This window comes from Mugil cephalus, chromosome 5 (assembly GCF_022458985.1).
Source record: "Mugil cephalus isolate CIBA_MC_2020 chromosome 5, CIBA_Mcephalus_1.1, whole genome shotgun sequence".
Classification (NCBI taxonomy): domain Eukaryota; kingdom Metazoa; phylum Chordata; class Actinopteri; order Mugiliformes; family Mugilidae; genus Mugil; species Mugil cephalus.
In genome coordinates this window covers 3,887,825-3,912,816 of record NC_061774.1, presented here as the reverse complement: position 1 = coordinate 3,912,816, position 24,992 = coordinate 3,887,825, and the positions used below count along the sequence as shown (strand labels likewise).

At 40.0% G+C, this 24,992-nt stretch overlaps 1 protein-coding gene across 1 annotated transcript in view; it reads left to right on the top strand.

Annotated features, from left to right (window-relative positions):
• Positions 1-24,992, top strand: part of pdgfc (platelet derived growth factor c) — a 41,305-nt gene that overhangs the window by 14,133 nt on the left and 2,180 nt on the right. Inside the window, exons 2-5 of the mRNA XM_047584337.1 lie at positions 12,819-13,011; positions 16,953-17,133; positions 23,853-24,060; positions 24,403-24,623. Of these exons, the coding sequence (XP_047440293.1) occupies positions 12,819-13,011; positions 16,953-17,133; positions 23,853-24,060; positions 24,403-24,623 (803 nt within the window). The remainder of the gene's footprint in view (positions 1-12,818; positions 13,012-16,952; positions 17,134-23,852; positions 24,061-24,402; positions 24,624-24,992) is intronic.

Sequence of the window (24,992 nt, the reverse complement as noted above, 5' to 3'; positions counted from 1 at the left end):
GTTCTGACAGGCCAACTGGCAGTAGTTTGCACCTATGTCTGGCCAGACTAAATAAGTCATCAAAGACTGAATTGATAAAAGTGTACCTGCAGGCATCACCAATTCACCATTTTATCCTCTCAGATATTAACATATGAATTCTTGAGTTATAGCCAACCACCAGATCAATGCGTCCAAGTGAACGTTTGTGCCAATTTTGAAAAAGTTTTGTTAGTTCTTAAGATATCGCTTTTACAAGAATGGGCCTGATGGACGACGAAAAACACTGGCAAAGAGGCATAAACATCAACATAAAAAAGCATGGTGTGAATCATTTCCAGTATTTAACGCTTAAAGTGTGAGAAGAGCATGCGATGGCAATACTGGCTCAGATTTAATAATTAAAATACAGGGAAATTAAGGTTCTTCTACGGAATGAGACTCTGAAACTATATGAAAGAGACTGACCATTGTACAACTACCCCTTTATATGTTTTCAAGACTTTCCCACTCCCTTTTCTTCTTCACGGGAAGATTATGTGATAACAGCTTGAAGGACACCTCTTGAATGACTAATGTTCAGACTATGAGAGACTCCAGGAGAGTGACAGGCCACTAACCAGTTAGAAAAGTTGCCAAACCCCCTCTTCCTCTTCCTCCTCCTCCTCTTCCTTTGCCCTCCACGTCTTACATCTGTTCAGCTGCCTCTAATTAGGACTTTTACAGACGACAGCATTAAAAAGGCCCCGGAACCACGGCAGCTAATGAGACACCAATGACAAGGCAGATCTTTCATGCCCAACTCCGTTTGTCAAAGTCTATCTTTCATTTTCTGCCTTGACAGCCAAAGTTTGTTCAACACTTTGTCTCCCTTCACACCTGTTGACAGGCTTTAGCTGAGATTTGAAGCGGGTCACTCAGCTGGGTTGTTGTTTTGGCATGTTTTGCAACACTTGATGCTCGTGGTGATAGATTTTCTCAGACAGATTAGGGATGCATCTGCATGCATGCAGTGCACATAGAACATTTTTGATGAAAAAAAGTTAAAGGTTAAGTTAAAAGGTTTTGGTGCCACAGGTCGTATTTTTATTAAATGCTATTCCACTTCAAATACAGTATCCAAGCATACCATACAAATAAAGAAGCACACATTAAAATTAAGTCACAGTTGCATGGTCATACATCACTAAAACATTCAAAATGTAGGAAACTACCATTTTATATGAAATATGAATTATTCTTGGAGCCCGAACCAAAGACTATATAAATGTGGACTAACCCATCAGCCTTAGCTTTCCTAAAGAGTGCTTTTGCGTGTCTTGTCTGTGGTCGTCACCATCTTAGCAGTGTCTGCCTCTGTCAGATCTAAGGTGTACCTATGGCGTAGCTTGGTCTGAAACTGCCCAGAAATGGGACTACACGTTGCGATGACACAGGCTTCAAAGGCTGTGGTTGGTCCAAACTTTATTCTCTTGTCCAGTTATATGCTGCTTGCCGTGCTTAAATCTCCTGGCGAACTGATAATTGGGCAATGGATACAGCCTGGCCCTTAGCATGGATTTGCTAAGTGCAAATATTACATAGAAGATTTAACTACAGTATGCATACATTTTAATTATTTTAGTCTTTGCTCCAAATTAGAGATTTATGCGGTTAGCCAGCAAAGGATCACTTTAGGGATCGAGCTGAGGAGCAGTTACTCAGACGTACAGACCACTTCCTAGAAGCACTGGAGGGAAAGGCACAGGTTTTAACCATTTATCTCAGAAAGTTATTACACAGCTATTGTTCCCTGAATGCACCTTCAAGGATATTCATTGTTTCCAAAAATAAAATTTAACGTCTGAGACTGTGTGCTTCAGCTCCTTATTTATGTTTCTGTGATGAGGATGGCATCAAACAGTGAGGACATGTTTGGAGGAAAATGGACACAGATGATAAAAAAAGGCTTTTTTTATGAGCTGTTAGAGAGGAGTTCTGAGAGGCTTTTGGACAATCCTATGACCTGCGTAGACTGTTAAACACTCCAGTTGAGAGCTTGCAGTTTCCATTTGTTTGTCAAATTTAAAAACTGTTATCCAAACAAGCACACAGTGATGAGACAACCTGAGTTTGGCAATATCACAGCAATCCCCAGTAGATGTTAGTCATTGTAAAGTGTGTGAGGGACTGAAGGTCAGATAAGAGGTACTTGCAGTGCTGGTGCTGAGGGAAATTGAATGAAGTAACCATACATGGGCAATAAAGAACGAATAGTTTGATCAGTTGCATTAGTATGTGTGCAGCCTGATTAAATAACATACCTAAGAGAGAAAATCATAATAACATTCTTTGTTTAATCACAGCTGAAGGTCATTTATTCATTGGATAGGTTTGTATGGCCTTGTTTTAAATGAGAATCAATGTTTGTGTTGATTATTTGACTGCAATTATATGGCATGGTCAGTGATACAGCTACAGTAAGGCGTTTCAGAAAACAGTTGCCCTGCTATTGGGCTGAGTTACCAAGATGTTTAATGTAATCCATTCAGCTGAGTAGGAGGGTATTCCATTTTTGTTTTCACTCTAACCAAACAGTAAGAGGAGCCAAATATATCTCGTTGGCACAGTTTAACAGAAAAGTAGTAGTTGCAGAAGTTGCCATTAAGAGTAATTTTGCTGTGTGTGAACTTAAAACGAATTTCACAAAGTCTGGGTTGATTACCCAGTGTGTGGCCTTTCTCTCATGACATTTTCCAAGAAGTTAGCTCAATTTTTAATTTCAACTAAACTCTGATTAGTCAGTTCACTAGCTAACAAATAAATAAATAAATTTCATCCTGTTGGCGTCACCAAAGTCTGATGTCTAGACTATTTTGTAAAATAAATTTCTTTCTTCTTTTTTCATTGCTTTAAATAGAGATTTGTTTATCTCAGTGGAACTTTTCCACATTCCAAGTTTAAATTCCTAAAGATCGCATGAACCATTTCATTCACATTTGATAACAAATCAGTAGGGCTAAGGAAGCATAGAGAGTAAAATGAGACGTGTTATTAAAGGAGTTTGCCTTCAGACTCTTGCAAGTCGCAACTTTCCAAACCCGTATTCATTACACTAATGAGCATTTCTTTAAACAATCCTGCCATAGTGATTGCAATACGAATCCTTAAAAACTTGAATGAATGGATCCACAGAGAGCTGACTGTGGGAATTAACCTGCAGACTCAAAGTCACTGCCTGCAGACATTTCCCTTCAGAAACGTAAATTTTCCTCATTTTCTAATCCTCAAATTGCTACTCATGTCAACTATGAAGACCCAGGTACAAACTTGCTTGGTGTTGAAAAGCCAAGCCCCTTGGCAAGTTGTTATGCTGGGATATATGCACTAGTGTTGTTTTCTGGAGTTTGAGGGACATTTGGATATGGCGTTAGTGGTGGCAAGCAGTGGACTGATAGCGGAACTGAATCAGTTTTAATTTCGTGCAAAAATACACTTCTTCGCGACTCCTTCCAACAGCCTTGTCTGTGGTGTAGCAACAGGCTTGTATATGTGGGAGCAAGAGCAAGAGATGTTACAGAAAAGGAGCAGCCGTGCTCAGCAAATCCTCCCTTGGTAAATAGATGTTGAAAGAAATAAACTTTCATTACACTGGGTTGAGAACTGCAACCCCTCTCTACTAGACAGCTGGACCAAAAGGTTACGAAGGCTTGGTTGGGTGGTAGTAATTAGAGATCCAGGGCAACCTGCTTAATGAAACTGATCGATATCTGGAATAAGAGGAAGAGACAAGAGAGTTTCTCCTTAAAATGGACAAAGTAAAATCATTTTCACTTATCCCCTTATTAGAAAAGGAGAAAAAGTTCTGCACACTTGAATGGTATCATTTTTAATGTTTTTAAACTTTCAATCATAAGATGTTCATCAGAGCACTTGTCTCCCTGTTGAAAGCATCAACCTCTTTAATTCAATCTGCTACAGCTGAAAATTCTCCCCACATTTTGTTTTTAATTGCTGCAAGCAACTCAAGGGTTGTTTGTTCTTGAAGTAATTGCTGTATAAACTGATAGTCTTCTTTTTTATTATTATTCTTGACTGTTGCGTTTGGATTATTTGGTGTAAACTGTGTACAATAACCTTTGTGAGTTCTTGGAATTTAAAAAAAAAAACAACTGATTAAAGTAAAGGGAAACGTAGAGGATGCTGTGTAAAGACAAACTCGCTCATGTGTGACTTTGGCCATCCTCCAAGATGCAACCTAAGCATTACTGAGAATCTAGAGCAGACATGTGTGGTCCCAGATCAATTTAAAAAACACTGACCTCCTCAAAGTCGCACGGTGAACATTTGTATGTTTCCAAGAGCCAGTGACCTACAGAGTGACTTGTGATCAGCTATCAATCCTCTGAGCTACATTCATTGCAAAAACTGGATCTTTGATCAGACTTAATTGTAGATCTGGTACGGCAAGGCAGTCTTCCAATCTGGCTTGCCACAGATCAAACTGTAATTTTCTCCGAATATCCAGCTGTCCAGCTCACAGATGTGACTACAAAGGAGCCTGAGCTGCAGTCCGCAGCTGCAACGAGAAGTTTAAAAAAGACGTGGTTCATCTGTCAACGCTTGGTTTCCAGCCAGAAGGGGAGGTTAGGCCCGTCTCCTAGTATTTGTGAGAAACATTTCACAATGTTTTTTTTTCTTTTTTTCATTTTTTCATTCTATCAGATAGAAGACTTTGATATTGATTTGATGCTTGACAGCTGATGAGGAAATTGAGGTTGGTATGGGGCATCCCGCATTAATGCCGGACTTGATTGTAATTTGTCCAAGATACTTACTGTTCTACTAAAGTGCGGTAGCTTTTACTTTTTTAAGATTTTTAAAAAATCAATATTGCTTCCTTTATAAATTAGGCAACGGGTGGTAAAAAACAAAACAAACAAAAAAAAACAAGTGCTTAAAACTATGGTTGAGCTTTCAAAGGAGAAATACTGTGGTTGGGTGATTTATACTCTACTTTATGACAGATTTTGGTGCTGATATCATGTCTAAATCCAGGCTCAGGGGCTCAGACAGGGAATTCCAGGGGGTCAACAGAAAAAGACGAATGTAGTGCACAGAGTGACACTCAATCTTACGCTTTTATGGACACCAAACACAAGTGTGGGCACTAATTAGAGGCTCTGAGAAATCATTGAGTGGTGGGGAGCCATTGTAATCTGAGGAGAGGCTGTTTTGTGGTGACTAGTTTCAGTCTCTGTGCTGTTGGGCCTGAAGCCTCGTTGAAAGGCTTCAGTTTAGCTTTGGTGTGTCTCCATTTCTCACAGCATCACATGTGCTTGCACACTACTGTGCATTCACCATCATTAACAGCCCGCAGCTGCAGCTTTGGAAAACCTTATCGCAATTTGTAATCATTTCTCAGATAACACTTAGCACATTGCGTTAAAGATATGGAAGTTAAATCCTTCATGGGCTCCAGGGCTTTTTACTTTACTCTTAAGGAGCACAGGTAACTTTTATTGAAAGCTGGGTGCTGCTTTATATTTCAGGTTTTACAAATGATTAATATTCAGTTTTCACACATAAATATAAAGTTTGGGGGTTTGCATCCGTCAGCTGCCTGGGGTCTTTCTGTGTGCAGTTTGTTTGTTCTCCCTGTGTCTCAATTACTCTCTCATTACCCTCCTCTCCATAGACATTGCGCTGTCTTTCTTCTGTGGGAAAGCTGTAGACAGAACATGCATGCGAACACACAAACTAGTGGTATCAGGTTGGGCCATCCGATATGATCTGCAGATGTTTTCCTTGGCCTCTGCAGCAGGTGTCAACATATGTCCCCTCTCTCCACTTGGTCGAGTTGACCTCGTGGTGTGATGGAGACCACCGTTCAGTCAAACAACTGTGTTGACTAAAACCATGTTGGACATTGCCTGCCCTGCCAGAGTGTTTCTGAGCAGGTCATCAAGCCCCTGCCTCCTCAGAGGGTCACCACTCAGGCCTCGCTGTAGGTAGAGCGTCATTAAAATGATGCATTTCATTGCAGGGGATCAATAAAGTATCACACTCTAATGTTACAGCACAGCAAAACCAAGGGGTGCACGCCTCTCACTGTCAGGACTGATTACATTTCTTTTGACCTTTGACCCTTTCACTTAAAATGCTTTCACGGGTCATAATTGTCCGCCTAGATGTGACAGAATCTGACGTTTAAGATGTTTGAAAGGTGGAACAGACAGCGGAGCTGAACTCCAGACAATTAAGCGTGATGTTTTCCAAATCTTTTCCTCTCTCTGTTGGTGTTAAAGCATAAAGAGGAAGCAGCTTTCCTGAGAGCCCCTGCTACTGTTTTTCTTAATGGATCTTCACAAGTCTCAGTAAGCCTTCTGCCATTCCTATTAATTCCTTTATGGCCAGTGTGTAAGATAATGTGTTTGTCATGGGTCCTGTATCATACCGACACAGTTGGTCCTCCATAAAAGGACTTTTTACTAACTGTAAGTTAAAAGGGGTAATTTTTATTTTTTTTCTGAATGGATAGTATTTATGCTGTGACTGCATTTTGTGTTCTCGTTCCTTTGTGGTTTTGTTGCCTCTGTGAGCGACAGTAGTGTTAGGATTGGTGAGCCCTCTAGAGTTTAGGGGCTCAACTGCATTCTGCATGTCTAATATCTGTGTTACTGCCAATTTGGCATTGTACCTGATACAAGAACGCCAATTTAAAGTTGATCTATTGAATTAAAAACAAAAATGACTGTGACTTGACTGACGACAGTGGCAGGATTTAACCTGAAGGCTCCTAATTAATGAAGTCCACATTTATAATTTGTTCATTTGTGCAAGAAAGTGTCCAGTGTTAGTTACCTTGTGTGACCTAAAGTTAGTGAACAGGTACAGAGGTCTGCTGTCTTGCTCAAGGACTCTTCAGCAGGTCATCTAGCTGCTGACGGACACAGTGATCAATATTATCTTCTCTGCCACGGGACGTCTCTAATCTCTGGGCCAGACATCTGAGCATATTAAGCAGCTTTACTGTTGCCATCAGTCACAGTGTGTGTGTACTAGGATCTTTCTCCAACTGCTTAAATTTTAAGGCAACTCTTATCATCTATCAATATGGTGAATATCCATAATACTGTATATGTAAAAATTGAAATTGCATCTTTTCATGATATTGTAATGACTTTTCATACATGCATTATCTTATCTTACATCACCTGCATATTATTTCTCAAATTGTTTCAACAACGTTTGCATGGATTTCAGATATCAAGTCTTTTTATACACCTCCTCTTCGGCCCATCACACAGGAACATAAGGCTGGCAGATTAAATAGCTACAGAAGGTTCTCACACAGTCAAATTATTTTTTAATGGTATGAAAGATTCCCGTGGCGTGTTTCAACCCTTTTTTCCCGGCCAACTGTAAACCCGAAAGCAATAAATAGCTAAAGCACGGTTGGGAATTTACTGCACCTGTACTAACCATTGCACCGTCTTAATAAGCAACAGATGCCCGGGTGATTGCATAGATGCCGGAACGCATGCACTTAAATAAAGAGGGCAATTCTTTGCTAGGTACAGTTTCATCATCTGACCATATCTGTGGCTCTCATGAGGGGGTGGCAGTTCTCATTCATTGTGATCAGCGGGTAACAGAGCTGAAATTTGGTTTTAGTGTCACAGTGACCCTGCTGTCCATTACTGGACAGGAAATAGCTGTCGTAACTAGTTACCTTTGATGCATGTGACTGCTGGGAGTAGTTTATTTAACACCGGAACAGTCTTTAGTCAAGTAACATTCAATGATAGCTGTAGTAAATAATAAATTGTGACCACTTCTCTTTATTTATTTATTTATTTTTTATATTTCATGCTTTCTTAATAGTGCTGTGGAAAAAGAAAATTATGTCTGCTACTATGCCGCCTGACCACACAATGAACTGCAAAGCAAGGTATCAATTTAATGTGACAGTGTAATGCTATCATGTGAAGACAGATGAATTTAGTGAGCCTAACAGAAGCCAGAATGAATGGTTTTCATTGCTCCCTCTGAGAGGGACTATTATCATTAGGTAATCTTTGCTTAAAGCAATCTAACATTTAATAAAGAGTCTAGGTTTGCAGATAAGTACACCATGTGTTTGGGTGTACATGTCTGTGCAAGGCTCATGTTTGTGAGTCTCGGCAGTCTGTAGTGGATGACTACTCCTATAATCATTTTATAATGTTTGCCATTATTGTCACCACAACTTCTAGTAGTAGTGTGCACAATATAACATCAAGCACATGTCCATGGTATTTTTCATGCACATTCCATGCTTTGTTTTGGCAGAGGAAAGGTTAATGTTTAACAGCATGAATAGTTCACCCACTAACGTGTGAACAAAGCACAATGGCTGCACTGTATAGACTCCTATTTATTCAGAGTCACTTCCTCCCTTAATAGTCGGCTCTACTTTCCTCACAGAGGGAAAAAGTAGGTCAAGGAAAAGTCATGTTTGAGGTAATTCACTCTAGGGGACCCCGTCTCTGATCATTAGATGACATTGGTTAACCCTGAGAGTGAGGTCATTTTCAAGTCAACGTTACGCCCAGAATCCACCCCGACTGGTGGCGTGTCTGTGCATTTTACAGTACACCGAGGATAAATCAGCGAGGGAGGGCATCAAGGGGAAGGTCGAAAAGAAAGAAGCATGAAAAGACTGTATTGTTCTTAAAAAAAAAAAAAGTAGGAGCCTGTTTTTTGACCTTGTGGATTCTACTTTGATCAAATGTTGGTTTTTCAGCTGCTGAGCTCTGAAGGAGCTCGCTCTTGAGGACTTTCTGCTTTGATGCAAGTGAACAAAAGATCCACAACAGGAGAATCAGTCGAAGAGGTCATTCTTGAGCTTCATGCGGCAAAGACCTGAACCAAAGAGGAATGCAAGCCCATTGTTCCCCTGCATACTGCAATTACGTGTGATGAGTATGTGAGGCTTAAGCAGGATTTTAACAGACTTTTTGGATTAAATATGATTTCATCCATGAAGATCTCTGGAATATCTTTTCATCAGGACCTAATGCTCTCATGTCAAGGCCCTTTTCTCTCTGCTTTTTATTTCTTCAACAGCAAGCTCAGACTTTCCTTTCACATTTTCCCCTTAATTACACTTTTCATAAAGAGGCATTCCAGTCCATACTTAATCATTTAATAGAAATTCCCATGGAAATATTTTGTGATTCATGTGTACACGTCGACCACTTCTATTATCACCAAATATCACATGTTCATCTGCACATCATACACTTAAAAAAAAACTCATTATTCATGAAGTACTTTATGAGCCTGTATGTTAGAGCCTACAGTAATGGGGATGTAATTAAAAAGCTGTCATTGTGATGGAGGACCAAGCTTTAATAGCATGAAAGCTACCGGCTTGTTTCCTCCTGAGCCAGCAAATGGATATAAAAACAGTCAATCAAAGCTAGTGTGTTGCCACTACTGTATATGTGCCACATTTTAAAAAGGGCAAAAGGCCAAGTTGCTGTAGTTTTTGTAAAGACATCAAAAATATATTGACAGCAGAATGGACATTTTTATCAGATTTTGTTGAGCTGAGAAATGATAATGCTTTTATATATATATATTTTAAACCAATGAATTGTCAGTTTTCTGCGTGCAAGGAAAGCATGTGTGATAAGAGTTTGGTTTGCCCTCACTGGCGAGACAGGTTGCACCTGAAGCCAAACTCTTCACATGTTATGAAAGAGCTTGTTCATTGAGAAGTCATGCCTGGGCTTTGTTTTCCTTTGCATCTGGCACACTGTTGTTCATCAGTTTGTTCCCACCTGGCTCACCACCAAACCCAAATGAAAACTTCAAAGTGACATGTGCAATATGAAGTAATATTTTTTCTTCTTCAGAGTCATTATTTCTTTTGTGTTTCATTCAGTGAACTCTGTTTGAGAGATTGCATCAGAGCAAATGCCAGAGGAAATTTTCCGAATGGCAAGCTACATCTTGATGGAAATAAGATAAGAGACGGTTTGGACACTTTTCTATCAGCAACAAAAGCACTAAGGCAGTCAATATTAATACAAATTTAATTCAGGAAGGAAATATGAAATTATAAATTTGATGTGCATCATATGGTAATGATCTATACTTAACACTGATTCTCCAGTCGTAGCTAGTTGCACAGTACTATATACATTAGATAGACTACCTATTATTTATGCTCTGTTTAATGCTCACTTTATCTGTATTTTGTTTAGCCTAATTTATCATCTGCCATTTCCTCTAGTATAAATTCCTGTTTCTAGTCTACTTAACACATAAATCCATCTGTATAATATGTTCATACCTCAGTCAATCATTGTGTATAGTTCACTCACCTGTAAATTGTATTTTGTTACTCTGTACATGTACATGTTTAATGACAGTAAAGTTTAATCTAATCTAATCTAATCTAATCTAATCTAATCTAATCTAATCTAATCTAATCTAATCTAATCTAATCCAAGCAACTTTAAATTGAAGCAAATCAATATGGCAAGTGCCAAAAACTGCAGCATCACTCGAGGCTTGCTCCTAATAGACCACCATGTAAAAACTGCAGTTTTAGTTTTTATAGTTGATTCCCAGATTGTTAAAAAAATTGCAGTTTTATGGCAATTTTTTGCTTAATGAACTAGCAATCCTCTTGCTTAAATCTCCCAGCCACAGTTTAAGTACACCTTTGTTGACATCTGTCTGAAAAGTTCCAAAGATTTCTCAACTTTCTTAGTAGAAAACTTTACTGCTTGTTAAAAAGAGACCCAGCTGAAGTTAGTTCTACTCACTTCTTCTTAGTGAGTGTTCCCCCAGACAGCTTTGTTGTCCTTGGACCCATCCTGAGAAAGTCAGGGTTGCTGTGGAGCTGTTATTTGACATTAAACAGGCTGAGCACATGGCACAAACCTCACCAGCCTGTAATTCTGTTCCTAATGCAAGCAAACAACCGCAGAATGAATCGGACCGCTGTGTATGAATCACATCCTTAAATCAAATTTATGACAAAATAAAGAGTGATCAAGCTCAGAATGTGTTTCAAATATAAATGTGTCCATATTGCACTGAAGGAAATGGTTACTCATCCGTTTAATGCGCTAATGCACAAACTTCCAGCAGCACCCTCCTTCTCCTGAGCACATTAAACCCCTGTTGGTTACTCTGACGACCAGGTGGGTTGGATGGGTTTATGAATACTGAATGTTCATCAGAGGTACAGAAATACAGCTTAAACACTGGAGCACTGGCCAAAAACAGGATACATTTATCATGCAGTCTCTGAGAAACAAATCATTCAAATTTCAACGTAGTATGTTGCTACTAATAACAATTAATTGAGACACTGTTTATATTAGCATATTGCTCTGCTAACAATGTGTGAAACTAACTGTCACAGTGTTGACACGTGCTTTGTGTGAGATTACACCTACTCAAGTGAAGATCTGGAGTTATTTTAGAGTTCGATGTTGCTTTCTTATATGTAGCATGTCACCATTTTGTGAAATTTCATCCAACATGAACGGTATCGATTTCAGATCTACGTTCAGTGCATAGCCTCATGACAGGTTAATTCAAGCTTAACTCAAAGACTGCAGGCCAGGGGAAAACACATAACCTAGCTTCACCGAAAGCGCATTCCATCATCTTGAAAGCGTCTTAAACACTCTGTGTGTAGAAAACAAGACATGAACAATCAGTTAGTGTACAAATTGAAGAAATCAACTGGCAACAAAACTAAAGGTAGAGTTCTTTAAATCATTTTCACATCTGTGATCAGAACCTGATGCTTGGTTACATAACATGCACGCTAACAAGGCAAATAAACTACATGGAAACAAATGGCTGAAAAGGCCCTTGTCAGTCATAATGAAGACTAGCATATAATGCATATACTTTGTGTTATTCTGAGATTACCAAGTAATTCAGACTGTTATGCAAGCTGAATAGTGTATTGTATGATAGTAAATTTGTATAAAGGTTCTCTTTTTTCCTGGACTCACATCGGCACGTTGTTTTGACCACATGAATTAAAAATGTTCGTGCAATCAGTGCGGCTTCGGGGTGTTGTCGTTGCAATGATCGTAAGGCTCAGGTGGAAGGATCCTGGCAATAATTCATCTGAAGGTGACGGGGCCTGATGGAGCCCTGGGGGACCTGGGTGACAAGCTTTGTCATTGTGATTAAAACCCTGCAGCTACGAGACAGTTTCCTGGAATCACGATAACAACACACAGACATAATGTGTGTAAACATAATGTGCAAACACAGTAAAGAAAAAAAACCCACAATTTTTAAGTTCTTCAGCTACAAGTTTAAGCTTCTTTTAATGGAACTTTGTTTACATTGTGCTTGCAATTTATGTGTTTTCTAACAGGCAATCAAAAGAAATGTAAATAATGCCAATAACAACATTCAGTCAACATGAAAAAATATATTGTCTGTGTAACTGTGTATGTTGCACGGATGTTTGTTGTATGTGTATACAGTGTGATGCTTAAAATGGAAAGAAGATTACAGTGAACACCCAAGGAAGCATTAAGGTGTCTAATTAAGTAATAATTTGTTTGCTGTTGAACAATGAGGCCTGTGTTAAAGACAGAAAAAGGTGCTAATAACACTGGATGAACAGTGTGTTCCACGACAGTATCTGGTCGTCCACTTTATAGTTTCACCTTTTATATTTGTAATCTGATCAGTAACTCACCTCTTTGCAAACTTAAATGTCTTCTCCATGGTGAGCCTGTCTTGGCCAATGCCTCATATCAATTGTCTGATTTCACCAGTTACTCTGTACACATATCACAAAACAATCTGCTTTTCATTTTTAGGAGTGCAAGATTCCCATCAGGAGAAAGTCATAACTGTGTCTGGAGAGGGAATGGTCCAAAGCCCAGACTTCCCACACGCCTATCCCAGGGATACCATGTTAGTCTGGAGACTAGTGGCCACCAGCAACATGAGGATCCAGCTCACCTTCGATGAGAGGTTTGGTCTGGAGGACCCTGAAGATGGAATATGCAAGTAAGACCATGCACATGAAAATGTATTATAAGGCAGGCAATGCTGGGACTATAAATGCTGCACATAGGAAAAGGTTGCGTTTATCACGTCGAAGAAAACGTTTTACATTACACTTTATGCTTCTCTTCAGTCAGAAGTGCTAGTGCACAGTCTTTCCTCTGCTTGCAGTTCTCATCAGATGGGAGGATTTCCCACTTGGCATGCCAGATGCATGTTGGTCTGAGGTAAAGACGTGTCCTGCCTGTGTTGTAGTCCATCTTTAAAGATTTAGAGATGGGGTGTGGCCATTTGTGAAATTGCCTTTGGTCTGCCATGGCAGCTCGTGAATATTGAAAACACAGCAGCAGAGTGATTTATTTTACCTGAGACGTAACAACGTGACTTATACCGTGTACTTAACAAAACATACATACATACATCTATATATATATATATATATATATATATATATAGAGAGAGAGAGAGAGAGAGAGAGAGAGGGATTTTTAGAGGGTGCGACATGTGCTACACACTCTGAAAGGCAACACATAAGCATACATGAAAACATACACACAGCCTACAGTAAATCCTCATTACTGAGGATCCCACTTTCAATTATTGCCTGGGTTTTCCTCTGTTACCGTCAGTTTAAACGGGGATCCCGGACCCTGGTGATCAATTTACACTCTGTGCATTATGCTCAGTACCTTGCTGTCAATAAATCACAGCTGACAGGTTGGCATGGTGGAGCCCAATCAGGAGGAGGTGGAGAAAAGCTGGGGGAGGGTAACCTCTCTAGCCATTCCTGGAGAGCCCTCTAATGGATGACAAGGTGAATGACAGTTCTCTACTGTTTGACAAGGCAGCACCATGTCACATTTTGAGCTATGAAGCGAGCATATCAAGTTGTTGAAGAGGAATATGTGGCCTCCAGTCCAGTGACAATCCCTGCAAATGAATTGTGTTAATGAAGAGTTTTTGATTCTCACTGGATCTTAATCTCGGAAAAGATTCAGTTGTTTAAAACACTGTAATGAGGTGCTATCCTGGAGACGTGCTTCTCTTGCACATAAGTTAGAAATCACAGCGTTAGCAAAGGTAATTTGAGCCACCCAACAAACCTGCCGCGGGCCGGGTGCCTGTCGACGAATGAGGTTAGAGTTCCCAACAAAACCATGTGAGGGAAAGTTGCACAGTGGGGCAGGGCACAGAGTGACAGCTTTTGTGCCGTCCTGCCTTTACAAGACTGCACTAGTCAGCGACCTCAAAGAGAGGGGCAAGAGACAATAACAACATCCTTTTCCGGGGTCATGTAAGTCATCGTCTCATCTGCCGCTCCAGCTATTGCATTTTTCTCCACCTCCCCCCCTCAATCTTTCCTAACCCCTGACCAAAGCCCAACAGGTTTTGATCAAATCCCAAGATACACGATCTTGGCAGGGTTGCCCATCTACTTTCTTGTCTTTTCTCTCTCCTTTTTTGTCTCCCTCACATGCAAACACATGCATTCTCTCTCTCTCTCTCTGTCCCACATATACAAGCCTTTGGCCTAGTCTGCTACTTTATCTTTCATGTGTGTTTAAAAATTAATTCACAATATTTCCCCTTAGACCTTCACCCCACCAATGTTACAGCGACAAAAAAATATCCATATTCAAAAGCTATTGATAACCTGCTATTACCTCACTGCACAATGTGATGCAAATAAACAGGACTGTAATTTCATGTCCAGTGATTCACAGCGATCGCTTGGGATAAAACAAACAACAGTGGGAGATGAGCTTCGGCTCTGGTAGCAAGCCCGAAGCGAGAAGTCTTTGCTGAGATGAGAGGGAGGCTGTAGAGTTGAGATGCTCATCTGCGATTCTGTTTGTCTGTGGCGCGATGAAAAGCATTCTTACCAAATCCACTGAAGGAGAGGCATATTGGAGAGGGATTGGTCTTGCTGCTGGTTGGCATGGCAGCAGAGTCGTGCTTGACGGCTCCCAGACAGAACTGTTCTCAGAAAGGCATTTACCCTCTCTGTCTCAAAAGAGAGGACTAAAAAAAGCTGTGTTTGTGTAGCTAATCTGCGTCATCTCCATGCAGATTTTCTGTCTATTAATAATGTACAAGGAGAAAACTATGTAGGAGAAAGCCTGGTGAATATTAAACCTGGTTTCCAGGCTGTGTTCTGGTAGCATACACAATATCCCTCCGTGGTTCTCATCCCATTCACTCTAACTGTTCATACAGTTTGGTATGTATGTCAGTGCATTTGTAAATCTGAGAAACTGCTGTTCAACATGGTGATTCTGAACACATGGAGATGTGTAATGATCAGGGGATCCTGCATTATTGATGAGCCATCTGTCAAAGCTCTGGAGCAGTCTGAGGGATGACTTTTAGAGAGGAAAGCTTCGCTCTTCACTGACCTCCATCCAGATCAGCAGAAAGGAGCTAAACGGCTATTTTATCCGTTTTCAAAACCATTTCATGCCAGTGTGGTTCTGATTTAAATGAATGAACGCTTCACAGTTCACGTAGCTGCCCCACACTTGCACGCTTAAACTGTCAATACATGGTTTCATTTCCATCTTTCCAAATAAGTATTTTTTGGAGATAACAAGCTTCCTGTGTTAGTATAAAACCAAACGCTGCAGAGTCAATACGTGTATTGACATCAACCACCCCTTCAGTTTATTTAACGTCACAGAAAGTCCATTTTTAACCTTGCTCATGTCCGTCTTGTTGTTTTATTCAAACCAGCCCGAACTGAATCTGTCAGGCCTTTGCAAAATGTAAACAATGTCCTTGAAATCTAAATATCCGAATTGGCAGCACTGAATGAGAGGTTGGTGTGCCTGTTGACGCAAATGGCAAAGTGATTCATCCCAGACTGTGAAGGGTCAGTGAAACAAGGCTTTATTGAATGCAGCACAGTGACTGGTTAAACACAGGTATAAATAATAAAGGCTGAACTCCTGAACTGCATGCCTTAAGTGCTGCTGAGGTGGGTCAGTGTTAGCATTGGCACGCCAAAGGAGTCTGGAGCGTGGCCACATGCTTCTGCACTTCATAATGTTTACTGGCATTGCCAGTTCAGCCAGTGGAGAGAGTCTGTCTTGTAATTACAGTGTTGCAAATTTAGGCAAGACAACAAGACAAATGGTGCCTTTACTCATATTTCTGTCTGAAACTTAAATGCATGTTATGGCACTCGAAACATGTTTATTTAATATTATTGGTATTTGAAAAATGCTGGATTGTTTTGTTTAGGTTTTATCCACCGACAGTTCCTGCACTTTTCTAAACTTTTTATAATTAGATCCAGATAAAAACTTTTAAACTCTATTCACATGTGTAATTCTTGTGCCTACTGAAGAGGCGTTCTTGACAATGAAGATGGAAATGCTGTCTGGAGACAAAATAAAATAAAATATAAAAAATATTTAACTGAATTGTTTTACAAAAAGGTGCAAGTAGAAAGACTTTGCTCTCATACACAGTCAAATTACAACGTAATGTGCTCAAGATTTAATTAAAAACTATATTTCAATGGCAACATGTAGCGTCAGTTTAATAGGTCTGCCAAAGGGCTGCATTAGTGGCCATTAATTGCATAACACCAAGAAGAGCTTCTTGTTCTGCGCTGTCAACTCACTTGAGATTTGTCGTGAATACAGTCTCCAGTTTATTCATTTTACTCAGTAAAGGTAGCGAATAATAAGGACACGTCTCATGTCACACAGCTCAGAACTCTAATACGCTATTAAAGTTTCTTTTGTTTAATGAGATGACACCTTTATTGCCTTGTACTTTATTGATATTAACAGTCTCACCTTCAGAAAGGCACCAGGGAAGGCAATAAATGCTTGCAAGCAGAAATCTAATTTACCGTATCGGAGCTCTACAGAGTAAGGACATTGGTTCTCAAAGAGAACAATATAACCCCTTGCTCTTTCTCTGTCTGACTGTACCAGGTACGACTTTGTGGAAATAGAAGATCCGACTGAGAAGACGCTCCTGGGTCGCTGGTGTGGGTCACAACCAGTGCCAGCTAGTCACATTTCGAAGGGCAGCCAGATCAGCATTCGCTTCGTCTCGGATGAATATTTCCCATCTGAGCCAGGATTCTGCATCCGCTACTCCCTTCTGCCTGTGGTACGTACAGCATGGACAGTTGAAAAATATTCACTATAAGCAGCTGAACATTTAGTTCTCATGGCATTTCCAACCAACGAGAGAGATCTCATGAAAACGGAAAAAAAGCATCTCTTTGTGAGCGTAATTAAAAAAATTTGCAGTTACATAACAAGGTATCTTAATTTGCAATCATCTCTTTTTACACCATCTTATTATTACTGAAGCACTTTGGAACATGTGGCAAGTCTAGTCTTACTTTAGTTATGAAGATATACAAAAACCAAGGAAACACATACAGTTTTACACAATCACCGCAGTGACTGTGGTGCGTGCAGTTAAAATGGAGACTTTGACATAGTGTTGTTTCCATGCTTCAATTTGAAATAATGAAACATATGGGCTCTATATTACTGTACTCTTTAAAGGCATATGGCCTCTGAACCTCCACTGTAGCTATAGATCTGTCAGATGAGTCTGACAGATGAGGTGCTACAGTGTCACTGATGGTGTTGCATGAGACTGAAATGGAGAAAATAAGTGGCTTCACATTCACAAAGTGGTCCTCTGACCCTCGGGGGTACGTTCAAGCCCCTGAAATGAAAGTAGGAATTTGGTGCTTTCTGAGGTGCTTTTCTGTCTGTATGACTACATCACACACAGTGTAAAAGTAGTATCTTTTTTTTGTGTGTTTTCACAATACCCCACTTTACTCAAATCCCCGTGTTATTTTATTCTATACTTACCACTGTAATATATATCTGGTAAAAATAGAAAAGCCGTCTTCCTTTCGGCTCTTTCCTGTTGTTCCTCTCTCTCTCTTGTCTTTGCCTGTAACAGAGACTTTAATCACTAGTTCCATCCCAACCAAATCTCTGTTTCCATTCACCTTTTAAACTTTTTGGCAGGCATTGTTTTTCTCCAGTGTACGGTAGTTTAGAGTGCATGGGCAAGCTGAAACTGAAAAGGAGCTGGGATTAAAACACACTTGGAGCTTGGATGTCTGTGGCAGTGTGATCATGTATGACATCATGCTGTGATAAAAAGATACAGGGTTAGCTGGATATGAATGGGTGGAGGTAAAGGATAGTTTAGTTTATCTCATGGGGTAATTTTCAGTCAATGTGACTATTAGTGGATAATGCAAACTTTCTGAAAACAAATGCGTGGGCGACCAGAGGAAGTATGAAGTAAAACCAACTCAATCAGGTTCAAGCACAGAACAACCCACATTATGTCGACATCTCTGAACGGACAACTTGTATGACTTTTATAACCAACTTCCTCTCCCTAGTTTTCATTAATATTACTTGCTGACTGGTCACCCTGAGCAATTCGGAAGATCAGGTTTTTATTCCTGCTTACAAAAATGTGAATGAATGAAAACAACACAGATCTGTCTGGAATATGTACTGTGGTCTGTGACTCAGGGGTAAAGACTCAGCTCAGTTGCTTGCATAAGGGTTTACCAGAAGATATGATCCATTAATTTCAACTGAACCAGTGAGGTTGTGTGTTGCCTCTGGAATTAACAAAGTATGCTTGCATAACTAACATAAAATCAGATTTCTAAACAGATGACTTCAGTGTCCCAGTACATCTGTACATCTAGTCGTCTTTGTGTTTATCACCCTCTTTGTGTTCTGCATGCTCTTTCACTTTCTGACTTTATACTTTCCTGATCTCTGGACCACACACACAAACAGAATCTTTTATCCCCTCACTGACAAAAGCCCAGAGATAAACTAAAGAGACAACTGCCATGTTTTAACCTGTCATGTTTTCACTCTGTTCACTTGCTTTAAGTAAACAGCTCCACTTGTCATTTATCCCTAATGGCCTGCAGCCCAAGCAGGCAACTGAGGTTACTGATAATGCTTTGTATTCACTATTTGCTGTGCTTCAAAAGCAGTTCTTTTTTTCCCTTTTTTCTGGCTCTTTCATTCTTCGTGAGGTTTATTATTGCATTCTTTCATCACCCTCAAAACCCAAAACAACACCGCCAATAGGAGCATGATGTGAAAAGGAATCCACTGACTCTCTGAAAACCACACTGAGTGTCATGCTGAGTATCAAAGCTGTATTTCTCAAAATATAGATAGGCTGAACGAGTAAAATCCATCATTTTCTGTAGCATTAGGCTGTCAGTAAATGTTGTTACAGTATTTATCATCAATAGACTACAGCATTTACGATATTAGAGCCACAACCGAGGTCATGCATCGTCCAAAAGAGATGGATTGGTCCAATTAGACAGTATTGCAAGTAGTGTTTTACTGTTTTTGAATATGAAGGCTGGATATACTATGGCTATATAACAGCATAAGATATAGAAACTGCAATATTTAATGAAGAATATGCAATCCAAAGAAATGCCAAAGCAATAACTTCTTTTTCAAACAGCTTATGTTTAACATTTAACTATTTTTTTGTTTCTATCCCAGTTGTGTTAATACAAAATTTTGCCTGATGTCAGGAAGTATGTCACAGAATGAGTAAGAAGCCTATGACAATGTCAGTGTCAGTATTTGGTATTTGACTGTTATTTATGTTTGAGATGCGTGCAGCCACAAAGCATAGATGCTTGGTAACCTGCCCTGTTGTCTACAGTATCTCTTAATAAACGTGAAGATTCTTGGGTAGAACTGACCTGATGAAATGTGGATTAAATGCTCTTTGCATTACTACCTTTAAAATATGAAAACGTGATTGTTAACAGAGAATGGGATTCTATTCTTCTCACATTATCAAAAGATACATGACCTTCACATGTAGCATGTGGGTACATAGCATGTATGTGCTATGTGGGTAATAGCTTAAGAAATGTAACATTTTATACACCCCAACATGAAAGTAGTGGCATGATAAACTCAAACTTTATCCATTCACAGCAGAATGGAGCTATTCTTCTGTGGTGTTCAAATGACTTTCCACAAACTGTTTGATGAAACAAGAGACCAAGTTTTTTTTTCATATTCCAACTCTAGAAGGTGCGGAAACCATAAGGGGTGGGGGAAAGGAAGCTTTGGCCTCCACACGTTAGGTCTCTCTTTCCTTTGAACCTTCCTCCGACAGAGGAGGAGCGCACTAGAACAGCAGCACTCTGTTTCCTCTGTGGTCAACCAGCAGCTACTGGAACCTCATGCCATGCAGGGGCCAGCACTTTAGTTTATATTTAAACAAGCAATAATTCCTCCCCACCACTTCCACGCAATGGAAGGGGGGAAAAAAATAAGACCCAGTCTGTAATTCGCAGGAAGAGATTTTAGAAAAAGCGAACGGGCCGAGGCAAAGAGGTTGTTAAAACATAGAAGAGAAGGAGCCTGTTGAATGGAGCATGAAGGGTGTTGAGTGGTGGGAGCTGTGGGTTAAAAGAGCAAACAAAACATACATCATTGTCTCCGTGAGGTCTCAATCCAGAATTATACTGCACTGCAGCAAAGATTACTCTAGCAGCTTTGTTTATTTTAATGGATTGAAGAGAGTTTTACACACTGGAGCAGTAACTCTCTCATTTTAATCTGGATACACTAAACAAATTAAACCTACTGTTTGAGTGTCAATAGAGAGACTTGAATAGAAGCTTATGGGAACACTGACGTGATAATTAAAATCCTAGCAATAAGCTGCAAAGCCATGCAGGAGTCTTAGCATTGGCATGATGAAACTGAGGTCTGTTTTTACACCAGCCTCAATTGCAGAGTGCAGTGTACAGTGAGGGGGGGATAACACTTTTTTCACGCACAACAAACCTTGCTGCTTACTCAAAGTCCTCTTGTGCAAGGAAGTGGTTTGCAGCTCCATGTGAAAGAGAAGATATTGTTTTCCAGCGCTCTCCCAAGATGCTATTTCAGAATTGTCATCTCAACATAGTTAGCTGAACCTGTCATTTCAGTTACCAGAAATAAGATCATGTGGCCGTGCTTTACGAGAACAAAGGGAGCTGGGAAGGAGGAAATCGCAGCTTGAAAACGAGCTTAGGCTCTTTGGGAGGTTTTAGAGAGTTAGACGTTATTGCACTGTCTGAATAAAATCACATTCAACCTTTTTAAAAGCTAGTCAAAAAAAAAAAAAAAAAAAAAAAAAACAGGCAGCAGTGCACTGCAGTCTTGTCATTCTGTTATACTGTCTGTATTTATTAGGTTCCTCTATAGTAATATTCACAGTTGTACATATGTCAGATGATTAGGGACACACCAGTGCTAGTATTTATTCTCAGAATCTCCTCTTGCTTTGTTATTTCTAAGACTTTATTCATAATTGGAACAGAATGCGATTTTTGCACACATTTCTGATGATAGTTTACCAATTCGACTGCATCAATACAAAGCAATAGAAAGGTCAAATTTAATCATGGACATATTGCATTGTATGGTAATGAAACCAGACAATTTAAAATCCAAAATAGATTTTAATGTCATGTTATGCTGCCTCATACTTACATACAAAAAGACAAATTTGGAATGGAACAAAGTTAGCCTCCTTTCCTCTATTACGACACTGCAGTCCCATTGTGGCATTTATTTACGCAAGAGGGAGGGAGGGGATGGCATTTTTTTTTCATAGTGTAAACTGCGTTGTCAGCGTCAGCTTTTAACAAACGCAAACAAGCTCTGCACATGCTCCTGCTTTTGACTTTGTACCGTCAGACACCTAGACACAAAGAAAATACTGACCTGGTGGCTCAGTGGGTCATGGTGCATCTGTCATCTGAACTTGCTAAGTCACATCAGCATCCTGTTTTTGAATCTACTGCAAGCCTTTGTTGAAACGTTGTTCTACTTGCTCAGTCCCCACCCTTTCTGTTACGATGTTCTTTAAGCTGTTTCAGTAACGCAAAAATGGTAACTAATGGAGAGTTTGAGATTCTATTTAATCTAAATTTCCAATAAACCATTAAAGAAGCTCCACTGAGCCTAACTTAGATGATTTGTGAATTATTTTGGGTATGTTTTAACTGTATTCCTTTATTTTTGTACCGATACCATCCGTCATGTTTGACAGTGCTGTGAATCTGTGCCTGTTAGAAGTAAGGGTGGTCCATTTAAATACTTTGTTCAGGAATTTCTTACATGGGAGCTCTCATCTGCTACTTATAGCTTTATTCACACCATCTTGATGTGTCTCTGAAGGACTGCTTGGCTTCTCCATCTGAAGCTGAGCTTGCAGTGCTGCTAATTGGGGGAGTGTTGCACCATCGACATTCACAAGCTGTTAATGGCTTCCAGTCCACGCTGTTAGCCACTGCCAAGGCTCGACTAATAAGAATCACAGCTTCCCTCTGTTGTCTGGAAATACGGCACCATTTCACTTTAACTTCAAATTCTGTATGGTGCTGGATGGCCGGTCTTTTTCCCATAAATATTCTTCTCACATTTGTGACTGTTTATCTCTGCTGGTGCCAAATAAACCAAAGATACGCTCAGTGGTTATAAAAGCAACCTCGTTAGTAATCTGTGGCATGAACACAGCTGTGTATCAGCTGTATTTTTGTAGCCTGTGGTGCAGTCATGTCAAACCACTGGCATTTATTTTAAAGTTGTGCCAAAGGGACTTGGATTTTAAACACATGCACTTATAAATCTCATCACTGTTTCCTATGGAATACCCTTTATTCAGTGTGAAAACACTTGCAGACTTCTTTTACTATTTAATTGCCTTACCTTTGTGTCTACTCCAGCTGAAAGGGCTATATCCATCTTAATCACTTGTAGTCAGCTGAAGTATGCTCTATTTCTGCAACACACATGCAGCATTTTCAAGGTGTCTTCAGGGCAACACTCAGAGTTTGACATGTCTATTCTTGCAGAAAATAAGAAAATTAGATTAGCCACTTGATAAGCTTTTACACTGCCAAGAATTCTTACATTTTGAGCACAAGTAGAAAGTGGTTAATAAGACACAACCCACAAATCCCTGTAATGTTAGCGTCATGAAGTCTTACTCTTCCAAGAGCTGTTTCACACTGAATTCCTTTGCAATTCTCTCTCTGTAAGTCATCAAAGGAAAGATACTTTTTTCATTTCTGCCTTTCCAAAAGCTTAAAGACCCAGCTGCCAGCAGCCGATGTTTTCAATGCTCAAGCACAAGTGTCACAATGTTGCCTTCTACCTGTCAGTCACATAAGATTAGAGAGACCAGCAAGTTGACATGTTGGACAAACGCAACGTCACAAGACTGAAAGGTTTAACAGATTAGCCTCTTCTCTCGTGGGAAGACCAACACCCCAGGTATCAATCTTCTCTGTGACTGCTCGCTGTAGCCCCGGAGAACTGAGAGCCTGAAACAAATAATACTGTCACCAGCCAAAAGGGACAAATTTTGGTAGGCAGAGTGGGCAGAGGAGGCGACAGAGATGTGATCACGTTTGACAACCTAAAAAATGCTGTCATTGATTCATTTTCGACTCACACCTACAGAGCATATAGCTGTTTTCTTGATAAAATGTACCACTTCTCGACTTTTTATATGTGAACTTTTTTTCACGTTGTGAATCATAGACAGTACAAAAGTGTTTGGGACATATGTGTCCTGAAGTTATTTTATAGTGTAGATAACTACTTTCATGTCCCTATGGCATAAATAATATTGTTGAGACAGTTGTGTATCTACTAGGAAAATTATGCTTGTTTAAAGACTTTTTCTAGTGTGCATGTCCATCAAAGGTCTACAAATACAGGACTACTGTAACCTTTACAGTATAAATAACCCTTGTGTTACACCTACTTTTTTCTTTGCAGAGTGTATCAGAGCCTGCAGTCCCTGCAGCTCTCCCTCCATCCCTCCAAGATATTGAGGAGCTGTCAGAGGCCGTAGAAGGACTGAGCACTGTGGAGGAGGTCATGAAGTACCTAGAACCAGAGCGATGGCAGCTGGATATAGAGGAGCTGTACAAACCCACGTGGCATGTGCTTGGAAAATCATTCATCCAAAACAAGAAGGCCAGAGGTAGGCCAATTTGAATTTGTTTGATGCAACTGCATTAAATACAAAAGCTGCTAAATCAGTGTGATCATTTAGTGCAAAGGAAGGTAATGGTGGAAATAAGATGTAAAATAAGATGTATAAGTGTTAAATATTAAATTAATGAGGTTGTTGATCATCCAGGTAATGGTAAAGCAAAAAGAAAAAAAATTAAGTGCAGAGTTTCTTACTCTACAAGTTCATTTACCCTAGTTTCAGCTTTTTTGGATATTAAATTAATAACAACGACACTACTACAACTACATACTAATGTTTTAATGCCAGCTGATCTGAAATGGTTCTGATTATTTCTTTCGTGTATTTAAGGAGGGGCGGATCTGAATCAGCTAAGGGAAGACGTTCAACTGTACAGCTGCACTCCGCGGAACTTCTCTGTATCCTTGCGTGAGGAGCTGAAAAGGACAGATGCCATTTTTTGGCCTAGCTGCCTCCTGGTGAAGCGCTGTGGTGGAAACTGTGCATGCTGCTCTCACCGCTGCTATGACTGCCAGTGTGTTCCTACCAGAGTCACGAAGAAATACCATGAGGTAAAGATACACTTACAAACACATTCATTATTACACAGCATAAGATGTTACAATCCCTTGTGCCAAGATCCGAGGCAGAACACATTTAGAAGCCCAGTCCAACTCAAACCGACCAGCAGGCTAGCAGTCAGCTACGAACTAGCAAAAAACAAGAAGACACTAGCTAACTAGCCTAGCCAACAGCAGTAGGCAGTATGCGGCACATCATTAGGGTTTTCAAATGGGCACCTCCCTTCACCGATGTTTTGTTATGTTAGGCCCACGACACCTCAAGAAGGCTTAACAGTGATTTCCAGCGTCCTGGACTCACCCCATGCAGCCACCACACAACCATGTGACTTTCAACCACAAAGAGATTAGCATAACGCT